The sequence below is a fragment of the Colias eurytheme genome, chromosome 21 (assembly GCF_061535395.1).
Source record: "Colias eurytheme isolate Ceu_HAF_F1 chromosome 21, ilColEury1 Martin Lab GWU primary, whole genome shotgun sequence".
NCBI classification, from domain to species: domain Eukaryota; kingdom Metazoa; phylum Arthropoda; class Insecta; order Lepidoptera; family Pieridae; genus Colias; species Colias eurytheme.
Window position 1 is genome coordinate 5,703,922 of NC_143000.1, and position 21,541 is coordinate 5,725,462.

Sequence of the window (21,541 nt, forward strand, 5' to 3'; positions counted from 1 at the left end):
CCTTACCTAAAAAAATCCATCCTGCATCCTTTTCCGATTATCGTCCAATCTCCATCCTCCCTTTCTTATCCAAAGCACTGGAACGTTTAGTCCACGAACAGTTAACCCGTTTCCTCAACAAAAACTCCATCTTAAATCCTTGTCAATCTGGCTTCCGTCCTGGGCATAGTACGGCTACTGCACTCACTAAGATCACTGACGATATTCGAGCGGGAATCGATGACAAGCAGCTCACTATTCTTACCTTACTGGATTTCAGTAACGCGTTCAACACTGTAGACTTTGATATCCTAGTGAGCTTGCTTCGCTCCATTAACATATCTCCAACGGTGATTGCGTGGTTTCAAAGTTACTTGCTGGGGCGTCAGCAACGAATCAAAGTTAATAGTACTTTCTCAACTTGGTCAAACATCACTGCTGGCGTTCCACAAGGTGGCGTCCTTTCTCCTCTCCTCTTTTCCATATTTATTAATAATATCACTGTTTCCCTTACTTCGCTCTCACATATGTATGCAGATGATCTCCAAATCTATACTCGTTCAACTCTCGAAGAATTACCATCTGCTATTCGATTGATGAATAAGGATCTTGCCTCGATAGTAGCTTGGAGTAGATCATACGGTTTGGGAGTCAATCCATCAAAGACTCAATCTATTATCATCGGGAGTCCCAGTTTCATTTCGAGGATTGACTGGTCAATTCTTCCTCCTATTACTGTAGATAACACAATTATACCGGTAAGTGATTCGGTTAAAAATCTTGGTGTTATGTTTGATCGCACTTTATCTTGGCACAAACAAATTAACGAACTGAGTAAGAAGGTATTTGCTGCATCACATTCGTTAAGACGTATTCGGAATTTCTTACCCATTCCAACAAAAATTTCTCTTGCACAGTCCCTCCTCCTTCCCATCCTCGATTATTCCGACATTTGCTATACTGACCTTACTGAATTGCAATTGGACAAACTTGAACGGCTGCAAAATGTTTGTATAAGATTCGTATTTGGCCTCCGCAAGTATGATCACGTCACAGAATACCGTATGAGGCTCAAATGGTTACCCATACGTCTACGTCGCAACATGCATGTACTTACATCTTTGTACAAAATCCTTTTCTATCCTCAAGCCCCTGTCTACCTTAAAGAAAAATTTGAATTTCGTTCGAATGTTGATTTAAATCTGCGCTGCACTGGCAATTTGCTATTGAAAATTCCTCCCCATAAATCAAAATTTTACCACAAATCCTTCCATATACAGTCGATACTTCTTTGGAACGCTCTGCCAATTGAAATCAGACGTGCGAAATCGCTGAACATATTTAAAAATTTAGTTTTCAACCATTTCTTCTCCCAAATAAATTGTTAGTATCCTTATATTTTATTTAATAATTGTATTGTATAGGTATATATATATTATGTATTGTATGTATTGTATATTATGTGTACGTATATATTAATATGTATATAATATATAAGTAGGTATTCTTAAATTATCTTTATTACATATTATTATGTATTTATAATATAAGTAGTTGTATGGTTTAAATATACTGTAATTCATTTTCATTGCTGCACCACCTATTGTTTTCACCTCTTTCTTATAATTAAAAATCCTACCCATAGGTTGCCTGGTAGAAATCGCTTAGTAGCGATAAGGCCGCCTTTTTAGCTTTATAATCATATTGTCTGTTTCTTTTTTTACGTGTATTTACATGGTGCTGAATAAAGTGTATTTATTATTATTATGTTTCTCATTTCCATAATACTCGGGTACCACCAGAAGGACAGTACCCGGATCTTTGGAAGGCTTACGTGGGGACACGGATCCAACACGCAGAGGCCCTTTCGAGAATTTTAATGTGTTATGGGACACCAGCCGCAGCCTGCCCATGACTGCACTATAGAGATACAGCCCTGGGCAGTCCGCGGCCGATGTAGGACTATTGCAGGGTATGGAAATTTAATGATTGGGCTATGGATTGGGATGCTAAATGGACTGGTACTGAGGACTATGGGAAACTATGGCACCTGCCTTTCTACTAAAAGAAAGTAAAAATATGTTGGCAGGTGGTGACTCGCCCTCTCACTGTATGGGCCCCCGAAATAAGTCGCTGCAATAGTGCGACAAGGGGGCAACATATTGTGAGCAGCTAAGGGTGGAGAGGCGTCCCTGGACTTTAAACTACGATCACGCGCTCCCTGAGGGTCCAGCATCACGTGCCCACTCGCCACTTACGCTTCGCATCCACCCTTCGAGCTAAAAGCTCTCGCGACTCCACTCTGGCCGGCCGGTTAAGGCAAGCCAGAGGTGGGGGTCCTGTCCTCGTCAGGCTTCACTCCGACCGGCCGGTGAAGGCGAGCCGGAGATGAAGACAGGGGCCTCCCCCGGGAGCACTCGGTTCCCGCGGGGTCGCTACTCCCCGACACCCCGCCACAAGGTGTCCTGCGGGTTGACTGATTGCACGGGTGGAATATCTATTGTCACGTAGACAATAGATATTCCAACCGTGGGCGATGGGGTCGTCACATCCCTACGCCCTTATTATTATTATTATTATTAATACTATTCTATTCCGTTTTTTATTTAATAATAATAATATAAAAAGACGTACTTAGTAGTAATAAACATACTCCAAAATGTGACGCATTATACTATACTCATATAAAAGAAAGAAAAAAAAAAAAAAAAAAAAAAAAAAAAAAAAAAAAAAAAAAAATACACAAAAAATATTTATTTGTGAATTATCGATAACAAGGCTGACATCCCTCAGAGCATAGCATCAGATAAATATCAAGTTAATGTCATTAATGTTGAGTGACACAAATTTCAACCTTATCTCTATGTGTTGCGTTTCAAATTTATATCTATCGAAAACTAACGCCCTCTGTTGTGGAGTAGCTGAATGTTTTCGAATTTGGAATTTCTGTGCAATGAGAAACAAAACAGCTAATATACCTAGGGATATTATACTAAAATAAACCGTAACATGGTGCGTTAGGGTACATATTGAAATGCTGAATTTATAACCTAAGTCAGTTTTTACTCAAATTAAGCTGTCCAATCAAAGGCATAGTTTACTTGTAGTGTACTGTATAACTATCGGTTTAAATGTGTGGGTTTGGCGACACTGGTTTTCATACTAATTAGACATTACAGCACTTCTATATGTTTTTACTGTTCTGTGATTAAAATAATACAGTTTATATATTTGGGGAAATTAAAGCATGTATTAGTTCAAACTTCAAAACTATGTTACAGGCTTTAGATTCCCCTCACAATTATAGTAGATTTGATTCCTTTTCCAACTTAAATAATTTTACAATTTTAAAAAATATAAGACCACACAGATGTACCTAAATAAGACAAAATATACTACTTATACAAATAACTCTAAACAGTTACAGTGCTCCCACGGTAACTCTTCAAAATATATTTTTTGGTCACGCTATAAAACCACGCTGTGGCAACATTTCCTATACGCCATTAAAGATATCACTTCGGCTGTTCTTTAACATTTGCTACGGTTTTAGTTATTGCGCGAGCACTATATAGTTTCACAACGGCGGCTCCTGCTCCTGGCCCCGTGATCGGCCACAAGCGCTGTCACCATGCGCTGGCACCGGCGTGATGAAATTATTACTATACTCTACTTCATTGTTTCAGAAATAAATGTATTCATTCATTAATTTATTGTTGTATATGAAATAATGATATACCTCAAAACTTGGTTCAGGGGCTTTCGACTGTTTGCTAGTACTAGGTAGCTCAATAATATCCTGTAAAGATAAAGTTTAACTTCGGTAAACCAGAAAATTCAAATAACATAAATGTACAAAATGTACCCAAATGAAATTATTACTAACTAGCTATGTCCCGCGGTTTCACCCGCATTGCTCCGCTCCTGTTGGTCTGTTGAGATAATATATAGCCTAAAGCCTTCCTCGATAAATGGGCTATCTAACACCGAAAGAAATTCTCAAATTGGACCAGTAGTTCCTGAGATTAGTGCGTTGAAACAAACAAACAAACTCTTCAGCTTTATAATATTAGTATAGATATATATTTCACCATAATTTTATAATATAATCAATTTACCTCAAGACTTGGTTCAGGGGTTTTCGCCTGTTCTCTTGTATTAGGTAGCTCAACAACATCCTGAAAAGATTAAGTTAGTTGAATCAGATAATACTAAGAACATCCATGTACAAAATAAAAGGTGTAAAAAAACCGGTGACTAATCCAGGCTTCACACATTCATATGAGCCGTGTACATACACAACAACACCTCATAAACTTCCTCTCCACGGTATGTCGTGCAGTTCTAAAATAGTGCAGTGTTGTTGCTCGTGGGAAAGTGCAATGGAATTATTAATTTACCTTAAGACCTGGTCCATGGACTTTTGATTGTTGGGCAGTACTCAGTCGCTCAACAATAATATCCTAAAAAAATAAAATTTGATTTAGTATAAATAGAAAATATACCCCTATAAAAATAAATTAATAACTTGTTTTGTTTATTATGTAGACGTAGCAACAAAATCGGTCTATGAATATTTAAACTACAACATTTAAATCCAAACTAAATGCATCACAAAAATTACTCACTGTTGTAAAAAGTGTTGGAATTGCATTGGGCATCAAATAGGTTTTTTTTTTCGTTTTTCGAAAATAACGCGACTCAAAATGTATAGAACATATTCTGAGACTTTTTCCTGGTAACCAGTTCTTCCTTCCGGTAGCTCGAATCCATCTGTTTAATGTACTTGTTTCTTTTGGAAACCTAAAAAACATATTTAATATTAAAAAAACATTTCACGATTTTGGGGAAAATTTTACCCTGTACTGGTATCCCTAATGTTAATCACATGATTATACCATAAATTTGAAACTACGTAAAAACAAATGGCGTCCTGAACAACAAGAACACTTCGTAATTTAGTCGGATAACACAAAAAAATGTTTACGTCTATTTCGATGAAAATATTATATATTTGTAGATAATTTCACATTAGAGTTAATGAAAATGTATCAACTATATCCAGTTCTATAAAACAATATACTTCAAATAAGTTTACTTACGTGTGAAAGGTAATATTTGGTAATCTTCGTTCCGGCCGATTTTTACAACCAATCACACTACAACGCACCATATTTTCACTTAAAGTCGGATTAAAACAGATCACTGTCAACGTTTATTAAACTTTGAAGTCACTTAACAGCGAGAAAAAACAGAAAACTAGCAAAACAATGGACTGTAGCCGCTTGTTTGGGACAAACTGCCTTTGTCCCCAACAAAAGAAATCGCATAACATGAGAGAAACAAAAAACAATGTTTCTGTCTCGCTTGCTCTTAGCTTTATAGTCATAAGTGTATTTCTCTCACGCATTACTTGTCATTTTAGTGCCTCCTCTATGGTTCATTCTCACTCTACGAGTTGGAACATTCAACGTTAAGCATTATGCCGCATAATGCGCTCTAGTGCTGTAATTGGAAAACGGGGTTTATGTAGAAGGTATGTAGTATTCCAAGTGATTCCAAGTATACGTTAATCTGTGACAAATAATCATGTGTCAAACTGCAAACAGATTGTCATTTTGTCACTGACAGTTGACAATTGACAAATGAAAATGATAGAGATCGATTGTGAATTGTAATTTGTAGGTAAATTTTGCCATCGCATCTAAAGGTCGCTTTGAAAAGGCTCTAATATTTTAATCTGTATGCTGCTTACTTTAATGTAAATACAATGGCTACGTCAAGTGATACCTCAGATCAAAATGTGAAATCTAGGCGTCCTGCTGGTAAGGATAACATTTACACACCTTTTTTCCTTGGCCTTGATAGTATTGATTCTGATTGATACATCTGTATGTTTATAGAATCCGCATTCAAGCAGCAGCGTCTCCCTGCATGGCAGCCAATTCTTACGGCTGGAACAGTCCTTCCTACTTTTTTTGTTATCGGTATCGCCTTTATACCAGTTGGTATTGGATTACTCTACTTCTCAGATGAGGTAAGCTACAGAAATAGGGAATCCCTATACAGTATTGTTTCCATAAACAATTTTGTAGGACATATAAACATTTCGTTGATTTACGACATTTTTACAGGTAAAAGAGCATGTTATAGATTATACACATTGTATGAAGGAAGATGAAAATATTACCTGTGCACAATTTATTAAAGAAAATGGAATGGACCCTTGTGTGTGTCAAATTAATTTTAATCTGACTGAAGATTTCAAAGGGGATGTATATTTCTATTATGGATTGAGCAATTACTATCAAAACCATAGAAGATATGTCAAGTCTCGGTGAGTATATTTTCGCGTTTATTTCTACTATAGAAGGACATGACATGTCACCTAAATGAACTAAGAAAGAAAGAAAAAGAGTTATACATTTTTAAAGAATTAAAAAATTTGATCACAAGGGCTAAAGAATAATCATAGAACCCTTCTTCCGCCGAATCGTAATCAAATTCATTCATTCTTTAAAAATTATATCTTTAAAGCAGTTGAACGCCATAAAACTAAAATATCAAATTCATGAATGATAGTGTCCACTGTCCATGACCAATGACCATTGACCATGACATTGGTCATAAAAAGTCATAAAAAGTATATTTTGTAAAAAAATATAAGTTTTGCTGTAATTTCTTCAACAGTGACGACAGTCAGCTGTTAGGCCGCCTTTCACTGACTCCGTCATCTGATTGTGAGCCGTTTGCATTTGCTGAAGAAGATGGCAAGCTGAAGCCCATTGCACCTTGTGGAGCTATTGCTAATTCTCTATTTAACGGTAAGGAATATTTATTTTCTAAGTTTGTTTTTCCTCTAATTTACAGTTTGTTTTGGTTCTTATTTTGAGTTGAGTCTAAAAAACAATAAAAAAAAAATTGATTTCAACAAATTAATTTTCCTTGAATTCTAGATAAACTAGTTGATAACAACTTAAAGTTCGTATTTTAGGTTCTAATAATATTTTTTTTTGTTATCATTTAACTATTGTAATTTCATCATTATAATTAATTGTTAAAACACAATGCTTGCAGTGGACCAATGATGTTTTAATGAATAAGTGAATTAAATAAATTATAATGAACTAACTTTTAACTATAATTTAATTGTTCCAGATACCCTTAAAGTGTGGTCACAGGGTTTAAGTGTTGATGTACCAGTCCTGAAAACTGGTATAGCATGGACATCAGATAAGGATATTAAGTTTAGAAACCCTCCTGGCGATCTTAAAACTGGTAAGTAACATGGCAAATAATTAATTAATATTTTATATGTATACATTTTTATTAAGCTATTGCATAGCTTCTATCGCGGGCCTTGAGCGCGGCGCGGGGACCCAATCGAGAAATTTCGTAACGAAAAAACCTCACGCTCCCCAATCCGACGGGCTCGGAGGTGTGGCTTGAAGGCATGCTATGCAATAGCTTTACCGCGGCAGTCCCTGAGTGCCACACGTCTTTTTTTCTTATAATATGTTGCACTGCAATAAGCAATTAAAATCCTATTACATACCAATTTTACAGTTTAAAATTGAGGTGATAAAACATCATTCATTTCATTATTTTGGCTGTATCAATTTATTTCAATATTCGCAATGTCAAATTTATTAGAGAAAAGCACATGGTTTGTTGGTATTATTAGTTATTACCCATCAATAAAACTGTGTGTAATTTTGTTATCAATATCATAAAAATGAATCACCAAATGAGTTGCTAAGTATAAAACTCGAAATGGGCCCAAGCAATTGAGCATTTTTTAAAGATATTTATATTTGTTAAGGCACAAAGAAGATTTTTATTGAGCGAAATCACAAAAAAGGGGCAATATTGCGGAATATATTTGCTGGGGCAGCTCAAATCAGAATGAGTGGCTAATCCTTACTAATATCATAAATGCGAAAGTGTATTGCAGCGATTTTATGTGATTATTTTAATGTCTGGGGATAGTAATAAGCCTAAAAAGTGACGTAAGCAGTAAAATTTCTCATGAGTGTATACAATAGAATTTGAACATTACTACCATGAAATAAGGTACAAATTTGAGTGAATATTTTATATGTCACTAGGACATTTTTCGACGACCTTAGGTGATTGTGAGTCTAGTTTTTTAGTATGCCAATGGTTATGTTGGAATTGTTTATTATATTATAATATTTTTAGCATTTGCAAACTTCACAAAGCCAGTGAATTGGAGGAAACCTGTCTGGATGCTGGATCCCAATAACACTGAAAACAATGGTTTCCAGGTAATTAAATAAAAAACTACGATACAGTCCTACTTATAAATCGCATTTTACTTATTTCGCACAGAGTTTTTGCATATTTTTGAAAACTGTGTGTTTTACAATAAAAAAAATATTTTTTACAGACTTAATTATAGACCTTTCGAACTTAAATTGTTTTAGTTTATATTTATTAAAGTGGCATTTATATTTATTCTAATCGTTTATTATCCCACAAGTTTAAAATTAAACACATTATATTTCAGAACGAAGAACTAATAGTTTGGATGCGAACTGCGGCACTGCCAACTTTCCGCAAATTATACCGTAGGGTTGACCACACGCAAGTTGGCTTTAGCGTCGGACTCGCTAAGGGACCTTATGTACTGCGTGTTGAATATAGTAAGTTCTGCTTTATTATATCCATATTTTATGTATCCATTCAGTGTGGTAATTACGACATTTAGAATTCTAGAACAGAATAGACGAATAGATTTTAATGATATTTGTCTCCTCTTAAATTAGGATGATCTACTTAAAATTTGAAAAAACCAAATACATAAATGGATCAACCCGGGCGAGTAGCTACTTGCTTAAAAAAATCATTCTTTCATTTAAATCATTGAAGTCAAGAAACATATAGACCTAGAGAATACAATTTTGGAGAACTTCAACTTTTAAAGTGAAACTTTTATTACATCGTCTCAAACTTTTTGGTCTGTGTAGCGCATGTCGCGTGACGGTTGAACCGTACGATAATTATCGTACAATTACGATAATTTTGTGCCTAAGTTTCACTTTTACCGTGGTTTCATAAAACCACACAACATTTTTTTTATTAATAGAGCTGAAAACAAGTCAGTATTTAAAAATCTAAATATTTCTTACAGATTATCCAGTTATCGACTTTGAAGGAACGAAATCGTTTATAATATCAACAACATCACTGTTGGGAGGCAAAAACCCTTTCCTAGGTGTGGCCTATGTAGTCGTGGGTACTCTCTGCCTTTTGCTTGGAATCATTCTTCTGGTTATTCACGTTAGATGCTCTAAGAGGTATGTAACTTATTTTTATACGCATATATCTATTAGGCAGATTTTCTTTAATTATATTTTTGTACTAAACTATTTTATTCATATCATCTAAAATATAACTACATGAAAAATATAATATGAGAGAAACATTGTTATTTACCAAACAAATGGGTATAATTTGCGCAAATACTTCAATTCTTTTGAAAAAAATACATAAAATAATATGTTCAATCCCTTAAAAAAATACTTAGAAATAGTAGGTACAAATAAATCATATTTTGACATCCTCATTTGATAACAGATATCCCTCCCCCTCTCAAACCTATTATGTGGATGCTGGCCCATCCCTACAAAATACTAATTTGTAAGTTATCGTTGGAAAAAATAAACGTGATATAGTTTTTGTGTAGTGTAGATTTTAATTGAGTTGATGAGTAATTCTGTTCTTAAACATCTTGTCTTTGTATTTGTTGAATATTACTTTATAAATGCATATTAATTTAAACCGGTTTCACTTTCACTGGTTCCGCTTATATTTATTAGTTTTGAAAATTAATGAGGTCAAATCATGACTGGTTTTGAGTCATCTTAATCACAACATAGGTATACAAAATTAATTTAATATTTGTAAAACGCAGTTCCACTTATAATTTTGTAAAGACTTAGATAAATAATAAATAGCGAACCAATGTAAAACTAATTTTCCTTTTTACAGCACTACAGAGATGATCAACGTCAACCCTCGCACGCCATATTCTTAAACGACGTAGTTCCTGCACTTACATCATCAAAGTGATGAACAAAGTATTTATTATTTTTAAATATTATTTATGTTTTTATTGAAAGGCTATTGAGAAAATGTATTTCAACTGTTTGTAGAAAGCGTGCTTATTTGTATCACTGAAGATTTAACATTTCATTGTATTGAATTTTGAGAGCTACACGCTTTTGTCTTTAAAATTGATTTGATATACAAAAATAATTAAAATATGTAATAACAGAATATATTAAATCAAGAAAACTATATTACAATTCAAATAAAATACTTTAAAAATATCGAATGATCTCCGTTGCTATTTAATATTTATTATTATTAAATTTTGCACCCCACTACTTTTATGATTCTTACCTAAATATATTTCACTCATTTTGAGATTAAAAATGGTTTGGGTTGATATAAAGATTAGTATGTACAATAGGAGATTAAATGAAATCGTAGATTGTGCTATATTATATCCTAACAAATGATCATATTATACAAGTTTCTAATTTAAAATAAACTATTTTAGTTCGACCATATAGTTAGTTGTGTGTATCAATTCCAAAGCTATCCTAATGTCATATGAGCCAATAGGCTATTTGACAGTATAAAAAATAAATTACTTTTTTGTGTAATCCATATATATATAAGGTTTTTGAAGCGATTTAAATTAATAAATGATATAAATAATAACTTATTTATTTATAAATCGTCGAGAAAAAACATCATATTTTTTTAAATTACCACGTGACCGAAAACATCCATGATTGGCTGCATCTGCCATGACGTCACAGCGGCGTAAATAACAAGTGATCCCAACGTTTACTCACGTCGTTGCTGAATTTCGCTTTTGGTTTTGTTTCTTGTATAACTTATTTCTTGTGATTCAAGGTGTCTGTAATCAGTTTTGTTCTTTATATGTTATTTTTGTTTGTCATGGAACCAAATTTCGAAAAAGCAGACAGTAGAAATCTACCTAATGTGGACGCTATAATGGTTGGCATGTTTTTTAAAAACAACCCAGATTTTTACGCTCCTGAATTGAGAAATGTGAAAACAGCAACGTAAGTTAATATTTCAGTCGTCATTCATTACCTTTTTAGTTAAATTTACCTACAAACATGAATCACAATAGCACAATAATTATGAAGTATACATTTTTTAGGTTATGCCCTTTGTTTTTCATTTCAGCCCTCCAGTATATAGGATTGACGTGTTTGTATTGATTATTTTCAATATCAATACAAACACGTCATCATCAATTTATATAATATATCATTATCTAACCTCAAGCAGGTAAGAATGAGACGATTTATACTATGTATTGCTAATAAAATAAACTGCCTTCTAGGTATTCAACACCATACTTACATCGAAGTGGTCTTCAAAAAAAAATATAACTGTTTTAATTGATATATCTAATATCACTTGGATTTCTGCGAGCTAACTGCAACCACTTTCTACGCATTTTTATATCTTTTGGAGCACATATAAATAGTTTGTCAGGGATTTTAATAGTTGTATTTCTTCATCTAGGAATTACACACTATCTATAAGAACTCATTTTCTGGTTTTTAAACAGATTAACTTAATTATACTATAATTAAAACAAAAACGAACAATAAGTACTAGGAGCAAGTTGATGTTTACGCCGCTGTGACGTCACCATGGTCGCGAGACGCCATATTCTTCAAAATTGTGTTTTGGCGGCATATTTGAATATCATGTTTTTATTTTCCATTTTCTCAATGAATAACTACAAAAAATTAAGAAACATGTGTTTTGTGTGCTCTATAAACGTATCTTAATAATTTGAGACAGTTTTCAAAACCTTGTCAAATAGCCTATTATCATGCTCTACATTGATCTACACTAATATTATAAAGAGGAAAACTTTGTTTGTTTGTTTGATTGTAATGAATAGGCTCATAAACTACTGACCGATTTTAAAAATTCTTTCACCATTCGAAAGCTACATTATCCACGAGTAACATAGGCTAGGTTTTATCCCGGAAATCCCACGGGAACGGGAACTATGCGGGTTCTTCTTTGAAAACGCGGGCGAAGCCGCGGCGGAAAGCTAGTATTTCATATAATTATTGATACTAACCGTGTTGAAAGAAATATTATGATTATAAACATATAGGTTTCCGGCCCGTGTGGTCAAAGAAGATTGTTATTTGAATGAAAAGTGCGGTGAATCGTATAACTTTCTTAATGAAATTGAACAATAATTCCGCCAAGGGGTATAGCATTTGGTTTTTTATTAACATACCTACGAAATTATAAAAATAATGGCACAAGTTTTGTTATATGTGGAGTTCAAAGGAGTTCAAAGGCGTATATAGTAGAATATAAGATGACGAAAGTTGTTGATAAAAAACAAAAAAATACCTTGTTGTTGGCTTGTTGTTTACAAGTAGTAAGCAACATCACATGACATGACTTTTTGAGGCGTATTTAATGCAAATAAACTTATTACGCCTTCTTTGAGTGTAAATTACTATTATTAGATGTTTGTTGTAAAATATATTTTCAAACAGAGCGTATAAGTACATACGTTGGTTTTGGTATAACAATGCGAAGTCTTGTAACCTGTGATGAAAATGGGTTATTATTTTTAACCAAACTACATAATATAACCAAATAAAACGTATAATTCGCTCTGTATGGTAATGTTTTAAGAGGAACTATGCTTAATTATATTGTTATTATTATATACTATACTGCATTGAACTTTCATTTAGCGTGTACTTATTATCCATGTTTTAGAAACTACTACATTAAATTATTCTAAATCTTATAACAATGTGAATGTATTTATATATTTAGCCTTAGTAAAAAAGTGCCTTGCCTAACTTTTAAATGTTTTTTATGATTTCTTTAACAGACCCTGAATACACTTCACAAATCTTTTGGACGGTTTTTTTTAATATTTTTTTTCAACATTTTTTCAATAATATTATCTCTCGGTTTGAATCGAATTATACCATTTCATACTGGGTCCTGCATTTGATCGAAAATATTTTGTGAAGTGTAAGCAAGAAGTCGGTAATGAAATAAATATTTTAACACTTAATGTCGACATACATTACAAGCCAAAGAGAATATTTGTATCAAAAGAGCTTTCGTTGGTCGAAACAATATATATATATGCGATGTAAGACTAGGTATATTATATTAAACTTTCATGTAAAACTATATGCTAATTACCTTCCTTTAGATTTCATTATCGACTACATTTTTTATATGTTTTAGAATAAAATTATTTTACAAGTCAGGAATAACATTCCAGAGATAAACTTTTTGACGGATTATAAACTTATATCAAAAACCAAAAGCATAAAGTAGGTGGAAAGCCTCGAGTATAATATTATAGCCAACTATCAGAAATTATATTGGTCAACAGGTCGCATAGTTGATTTTTTTTCGCTTCGTTTTGAACTTTATTTCAATCTACTTTATTATTATGGTTTTTGGCGAATATTTATTTTTAATGTAGAAAATTTTCAAGTATTATTGTCACTGTTATGCTTAGAGTTAATTAATTTAAATAAATGTTTTAGAATTACCCATACCTTTTTTATTCGTTTAAAACCATATTACATATATGTAATATGATAAATAAATTCAACTGAACCTGAGAGAAGTCTTGAGAAAAATAATTATAATAAGCGATTTAGATTTCATATAATATTTTCTTCAATATCATATAATATTTCGTTCAATGAAACCACTATAATCGGAACCTTCTTGAGAATGCTGAGGCTTCTCCTATTATCAGAGGACTCACTGTCTAAAAGACTGAGCTTACCTTACCTTACCTATGGATAGATAAATTTCGTAAAATTGCATTTTAAGCTTTATAAAACTTATGATATATGCATAAAATATTGTAGCGAATATTAAGTAAAATAAAAAATATATCGTAATAGACGGTAAGTATGATTTTTTTGCATTTTCTGATAATTTACGTGAATTTTACTTTTTAGATAGAGTATTTGATAAGTTTGTAAGATAATAATAATAATCGGGCTTATTAGTTATAAAAATTAAGCCCGATTAAGTGGTATAAATTGATAAGATCCTAAATATTTGAATGTGCAATATCAAACTGTAATCTTTTATTTAGGTAGGAAGTATAGTGGAGGCAGACATGAGGAGTTGTGTGGTGTTTTTATTTGTGTTTGCGGGAGTGTTTGCGCAAACTGAAGATTTATTTAAGTTGAATATTATACATTATAATGATTTCCATGCTCAGTAAGTACTTAGTTATGAATTCATAAATCACAATAAACCTTAAACCGGAAACTTTTATTAAAACACTTGAATATAAAATTTATCCAATTTATCAATGGGTCACCCACAAACACATTTTTATAATTGCAATATTCGACCTTACGAAACGTAAATATGGTTGATATTTACAATCATCTCATCTTCATTTTTAGAACGACCCGGTATACATCTAACTTGTTGTGAACCCAATCAATCTTTTGTGTGGCACTAGCCATCAGTAGGGTTGCAACAATAGTAACACTGTAGCACATAAGAGAAATAATCGAGATCGATTGGTGATTCACATTGATATAATTTTCTCAATTAATCATTCTGTATAATTTATAAAAGTAGGCAAAACAACCTCATATTACACCTTTACTTTGTTAGAACCCTATTTTCCCTGAGAAAATATTTAAACATCGCTTTTTAGTTTTGACGAGGTGACGGCGTCATCTGGGAGCTCATGTATAAACCCAGACGATGTATGTATCGGTGGTTTCTCCCGGCTTTACACGGGGATACGACAGGCGCTGGAGGCTGAACCAGACTCTTTAGTACTAAATGGGGGAGACACCTTCCAAGGAACGGTCTGGTACAACTTCATGCGATGGAATGTCACGCAGCACTTTATGAATTTGCTGCCTAAGCATGATGCTCATGTGAGTTGATTATTTTCTTCAATTTTAAGTTTATTAGTCCGAAGATAAGTATTGAAAAATAATCAAAGTGTAAAGAGGCAAATGAAACAGAAATATATTATTTTTAGGCATTAATGTAGGTCGTGGATAAGTCAACCAAAGGTACCTACTTCAGTATAAAAGCTCCAAAATTCGAAGATCCTATTTGTATCACACTCGATAGATGCAGTATTTTTTTTATAATAAAATATTTCTAATTTACACAACTAGAGACAAATAAATCAAATGTCCTTTTCGTTCTAGGTTTTAGGTAACCATGAGTTCGATCACGGTATCGAAGGATTACTGCCATACCTGTACCATTTGGATGCTGTTATGCTTGGAGCTAACGTGAACACAACTTTCGAACCAGAATTAGGACAATATATAAAGAACCATGTGATTGTCGAAAGGAATAACCGCAAAATTGGAATCATCGGTATTCTGTTACGTACGGTATGTTATTACTTTTTTTATCATATTAATATTAAATTTAGGTACCTAACTACCTATATCTATTTTATTGTCTGTGCCTCTAGTATAACGTTTTGTTTAAAATGTTAACCGGTACTAAACAAAGTCAGCATTCTAATCAAAAATATTAGCGACTGATTGGATTAATTCACTGATATTGTTATCAATTTATCGAATAACGTAAAATAAATGATAACAATTTGTATGACGTCAAAAATTTTTACGATTTTAGATCCTGAGAGCGAAACGAGCCCCTTTTGGGATGTGGTCCCGGACACCTTAATCCAAAATATATGAGTGCCTAGGTTTTAGCTCTAATACACATGTAGAGAATCTACAATCTTATGTACCTATCATAAAACTGAACTAAAATAATGTTACAGAATCAAATTGAAAGGATATTAACGACCTTTTTGTACGCCCAATAAACGATTTAACCCTCCTATATTAAAAAAAAATATTCTAGCCTACTTAAAATTTCACGTTTTCAGTTTTCAGCAGACATAGGACGTGTTATAATGGAAGATGAATTAGAAGCAGTTAATCGAGAAGCGGCTATTTTGACTGAACAAGGTGTAGACATTATAATTGTGCTGTCGCATGTGGGATACGATAGTGACCAGTAAGTCGTCACATGCATATAAAAATATAGTACTTTTAAGTTATGGATATATTCTCTTCTATTAAGTATCGGTTTTCATAGTTGGTAAATATTTCAGTACCTACTAGGTTATCCGATAATTAATCTTCTTCGGCCAAGATACCCTGTAGATAGGTACATGTAGAGGTGTAAAAATATTTTGCGACCTATTCTTAGAGCTAGCGAATATACACAAATAAATTATAGAAACGATATTCTTCCTATAAAGGCTTAAATAAATAATACATATCTCTCCAGTACCTACTCTTTCGGAAGCAATTATTTGTTACGTTGTTTTATAGAGCTATTAATATGTAGGTCACTGATATATTTTATGCTTATATTTTCAGACGATTAGCAGCTAATATGTCTCCAGACGTAGACATTATAGTTGGAGCGCATTCCCACACATTATTATTCACTGGTGAAGCCCCTGATGGTACACCCGCAGGGGATTACCCTACTGTTGTCACACAGAGCAATGGGCATAGAGTAAGTAGAGTATTGCATTATTTTTCATAGTAAAATCACAGACTAATAATAATATACTACGTATACAAGTAAAATCAAAAAATCTAAAACTTACTTCAATATATTTGAAGATTTAGGATGTTCATAAAATATTGTAAGGTTTACCTAGATATCTATCCGATGCAATAGGTAACGCAGTTTCGAATGAACTCGATCTTTAAATTAAATTCTCGAATTATTATACTTACCTTAAATGGTAGGGATTATGATTTTTTTTTATTCAAGTGAAAATCTGTGTTCTATCTGTATCAAATGGCAAAGTGACGTATTGTACGCCTTAAAATATTATAATTTATTAACATTTATAACAATAAAAATTATTTTCCATAATTGAAAACCATGCCTTAATTGAAAATAGTCGATACTATAAACAATATTGATAGCAATCGCGATGTTATCAGCATATCAACATGACTTTACCTCGTTTACAACACGAATTAAGCACGCTATGTGATAAGTATTATGATTAATTATTGGAAAATCCGACCCTTGCATAGATGACGGTAATGGATTCGAAGATGGTCACTGTTAAAAAGAGACTTTTTAATATTGACTAAAACATTTTGAGCGTTATCATTTAAATATATTTAAATTTGAGTACCTAGCGGATAAGAATAGGTAGTTGATAAGCATCGAATTCCAAAAGTCTTCCTGGTATATTTGATATAATTTTACCGTAGAACAAAGAATCTATTCATGATGAATAATTATTTGTCCGTTGATTTTCTTCGATAATAGCTAGATGTGCAACTCTTTTCCATATCTAACATGGAACTTAAATTTAAGGTACCTAGGACTTATAAATTACTTGAACACGAAAAATATAAATATTTTTATTACAGATACTGATCGTCCAAGCATCTTGCTATACACGTTACTTGGGAGATATAACGTTGTACTTTGACAATCAAGGCAAAATAGTGTCTTGGGATGGTCATCCTATATACCTCGGAACCTCTATCATAAAAGGTAATCAATGGATCCAAATGTTTTACTACTAACGTTTTATCATTTAGCACGTTAACTATCGGCTTGTTGGCGTTGTACAGCGAGATTTAACTTTCTACCCTTCCAAATGTTTACCCTTCCAATGTCTTATAGGTACAGGTCGAGCATGTTATTTTTTTCTGAAATATTTATTTTTATTTATTTTGCTAATTTGTGTTACGCTTTCAAGTAGCGACGCGAGCAACGCGATTGTAGCCATAGCCCATAATACCTACTGTTAATTTAAATCATCACATGAATGAATTACACTATATTATTGTAATTACGTATTTTAAGATGCTCGCATGGAAGAACTACTAGATGAATGGCGTGCAGAACTATACCCGATAAGCCGCGAAGTATTAGGCCGTTCCTTATCATTACTCAACCGCGCGCGTTGCTTTCGGGGAGAGTGTAACCTTGGTAGCTGGGTTTGTGAAGCTTTCCTTGAACAGGTCAGTACTAATGATTATAAAAAATAAGTACTAATAAATATATATTTAATACACTGTACAAGTAACAAATACCTAAGCAAAATTTAAAGGAGCAAATAACTAGAAATTAAATATATAATTACCTATTAAGCATATCCTTTCGACATCACATTCACATATTAGGTGCCTATCATTTATTAATGCAGTCTATATTAAATCACCCTATTTCAAAAGATCTTTTAAGGTAAATGTTTATATAATACAGTTTCTGTCTTCCGATACATATTTTCAGTTTCTGACGATTTAAAAGATCCTATTATACGTATAATAAGTAATTTATCATTATATTGTTTAATTAGATGATATCAAAGGCAAGCGGAGATAATTGGAACTACGCACATCTTTGTATGATCAACGCGGGCGGCGTTCGTGTAGCTATTGAAGCAGGAAGTATGTCTTATTTTTATACTGATACAACTTACAAACAAGCTAAAATTATTATTTACAGGAGAGTTAATCTTAAATTTGTGCGTATTTGATAAAAACAAAGAAAGAATAAGAAGTAACTTATTGATAATGTAACACTTTATTTTTCTTTGGATAAAAAAGCAGGTACATTTTGCTTCGTAGGTACTCGAGTGAAAAGCAAAATAAAATTGCTTGATATTTTTTACTTGTAAAAAAAATTAAACTGTTTAACTAAATTAAGATTACTGATCCTTTAAGACTCAATTAACATGTCAATTCTATTGCAGACATTACTACCGAAGCATTATTAATGGCTGTGCCATTTGAAAATAAGGTGCAAGTGTACGATTTAAAGGGGAAATACATTCTGGAAGCAATCGAGTTCGCACTCGGAGTGCAGCAGACTAACCCCACTAGCTTCTACAGCAGTCGGATGTTACAAGTCGCTGGTATGAATTCATTACAAATATGAAGTTTTACCTCATATAATTTGTCATCCAATATTGAACAGAGTAATCTTAATAAACTCTTAAATTTGAGCAATAAAATAAAATTAAAAAATAAATAAAATTGGATGTGCTTAGTATTATCACGTCGTTGGTCTGGCATTTGGTCATTTTTCAATTAATGAATTATCAAAATATCTGTGATAAAATTTTACTTATTTCTGCGCAGACGTAATTTTCGGATTTTAAGGCAGTGTCAAAAAAAATCTGGATTTGCTCAATTGCGCTAATTTACATTTTCTTACAAGACTAAAATACACATAAGAAAAAACAATATTATTTATAAAAAAAAAATCCCCCAGGCATGCGTAACGTATACAACGCATCAGCGCCCATCGGCTCGCGCATAGTGTCTGCGTCAGTGCGCTGCACCGACTGCGCCGTGCCGCGCTACTCGCCGCTCGACCCGCGCGCCACCTACCGGGTGCTCACACAGGACTATATCGGCGATGGCGGGGGCGGGTATTCGGTGAGTTTTCTTTTAGGGAAAATCTTTTTTAGCCGCGTTTAGCTCTTTTTGTTACATTGGTGATGGCGGTAGCGGGTACTCTTTTAGCACAGAATAAATAATAGCTAAACGCTACAGAACGGACACTCTCCGCCTCCCGCCAAAATTAAACACTTACCTCACCCCGCACGATCAGGCTAAAAATGGTCCATATTTTTCTGCAAGGACGATACGCAACGAAGATTGACAACATTAATCAAATGACTTAAAGTAATTTATTATTTTGTATTTGTGATTATCGTTTTTCGTAGAAAATGGTTAGATATTGTGCTGTTTACGGATGTATTTCATCAGAAAAACGCGAATTTTTTTTACGCTAGTCACAATTAATGTGCCAACCATAAAGCGTTAACACACACATTTGCAGTCTCTACAGTGTGACTGTCAAAACGATAATTTTGTATGGAGTGTCCGGGGTGTGCTTTTAGGGTAAACTTCTTTAGCCGCGCCCTTTTTTTTTGATATGAGAAAATCTCGTGTCATAACGTCATCTTTATGCTGATACACATGCCACCTTGACCTACCGCTCACACAAGATTACATTGGTGATGGCGGTGCCACGTTGAGCAATTTTTAGTAGACTACAATCTTATGGGCTTGCTTCACGTCTCATCTTATGAGAAAATTTTATAATAACGTCATCGAAATGCCTTGTTCGCGTCAGTGCACTACAATTGCAATAGTTGATAAACGAATAGATAATTGTTAGAGACCATTTTTCAACCACACTTAAACCACGCGGCAATATCTATATCAATTAATTTAACAAAGATTGATTATCTTCCAAGATACCATTGTCTATATAGTTATCATGCTAAGGACTTTAATTTAACATATTATGTAGATTTTTTTATAATACCACAATAATTATATTTTTTTTTCTTGTTTCAGATGTTATCCCAAAACAGAGAAAACCTAAAAATCTACGACACAGATTACAAAGTTCTTCAGGACAACATGCGCAAAAATAAAATTATTTTCCAAGATCTCGATGGTAGAATCCAAATTGTGTATTAAACTTATTTTAGAAATAATAAACAATTTATTCTTTTGTATACTTTATTGTTATTATATTTATGTGAACAGTCGTCTTGTTACGTTAATTAAATAGTATCATTATGTAAATATGGATTTTTTATTTGACTTACATATTGCGTATATTGCTAAACATTTTATATATCGATGCAATCGAATGAGTAGGACAAATGGGATGAGATGCAAATTTTAAAGAAGCGATCTTTATCAACACATTTTTAAACAAAATTAGAACGTACTTTAAAGTTGTAAATATTAGCAATTATAAACTGAAAAGATCTCCATTACATTCAAGCAGTAAAGGGTACGGCAATTACGTTGAAATTTTAAATGTCTATAGAACACTTGATTATTATTAATTTACTTACTTCCCATACATTAAAATCTTTGTAAATGTTATATTATGTACTTTATAGTATATTCTACTTAATAAATAACATATTCAGATATTACACATTAATTTATTATATATATTATTATATAAATTGTTGAACATATATTATAAGCATACTTTAAAAAGTATGTAATCTATATGGCAGTGATAATTTAATTTCAATATCTAGCTATCTTACAATGAAGAAGAAAGAGAAACAATAAGATAGAATAAAGAAAGTAAAAGACAGTAGTTAAGGTGTTTCTTAAGGACGCATATACAAATTGACGCGCATCAATTTTACGTTTTGAGTCTTACTACTACACGTGCACGGCTCACACACACAGCGAAATGCGAGAAACGACGAAATTATGACTAAACTGACACGACTTGATAATTGAACTTATTTTTATTGCCATGTTTTTTTTTTTAATTTACTTTGATTTGTTTGTAACGTTGAATGGTCACAAAAGTAGATACCATTTACCTAATTTCATTGGACAGTGATTGATTGGTAAACAAGTACTTGCCAAAGTGTACTTCGAAGAAGGCTACTGGAACTAATAGATGATTAGAGCTACGTGTACCA

General features: G+C 32.9%; 2 protein-coding genes across 2 annotated transcripts; both read left to right on the forward strand.

Annotated features, from left to right (window-relative positions):
* The first annotated feature begins 5,617 nt into the window (after positions 1 to 5,617).
* On the forward strand, positions 5,618 to 10,624 carry Cdc50 (cell cycle control protein 50A). Its single transcript, XM_090114526.1, has 9 exons — positions 5,618 to 5,804; positions 5,883 to 6,016; positions 6,114 to 6,316; positions 6,670 to 6,803; positions 7,138 to 7,257; positions 8,182 to 8,267; positions 8,510 to 8,645; positions 9,134 to 9,299; positions 9,994 to 10,624. Exons 1-9 carry the CDS (start codon positions 5,750 to 5,752, stop codon positions 10,037 to 10,039), a joined length of 1,080 nt encoding a protein of 359 aa, XP_089970652.1. The 5' UTR covers positions 5,618 to 5,749; the 3' UTR covers positions 10,040 to 10,624.
* Positions 10,625 to 14,176: 3,552 nt separating this feature from the next.
* LOC149899147 (apyrase-like) lies at positions 14,177 to 20,655 on the forward strand. The gene is made up of 11 exons (XM_090114523.1): positions 14,177 to 14,298; positions 14,750 to 14,978; positions 15,261 to 15,452; positions 15,962 to 16,092; positions 16,461 to 16,602; positions 17,484 to 17,610; positions 17,926 to 18,083; positions 18,422 to 18,512; positions 18,818 to 18,979; positions 19,339 to 19,505; positions 20,436 to 20,655. Exons 1-11 carry the CDS (start codon positions 14,195 to 14,197, stop codon positions 20,559 to 20,561), a joined length of 1,629 nt encoding a protein of 542 aa, XP_089970649.1. The 5' UTR covers positions 14,177 to 14,194; the 3' UTR covers positions 20,562 to 20,655.
* Positions 20,656 to 21,541: the final 886 nt, after the last annotated feature.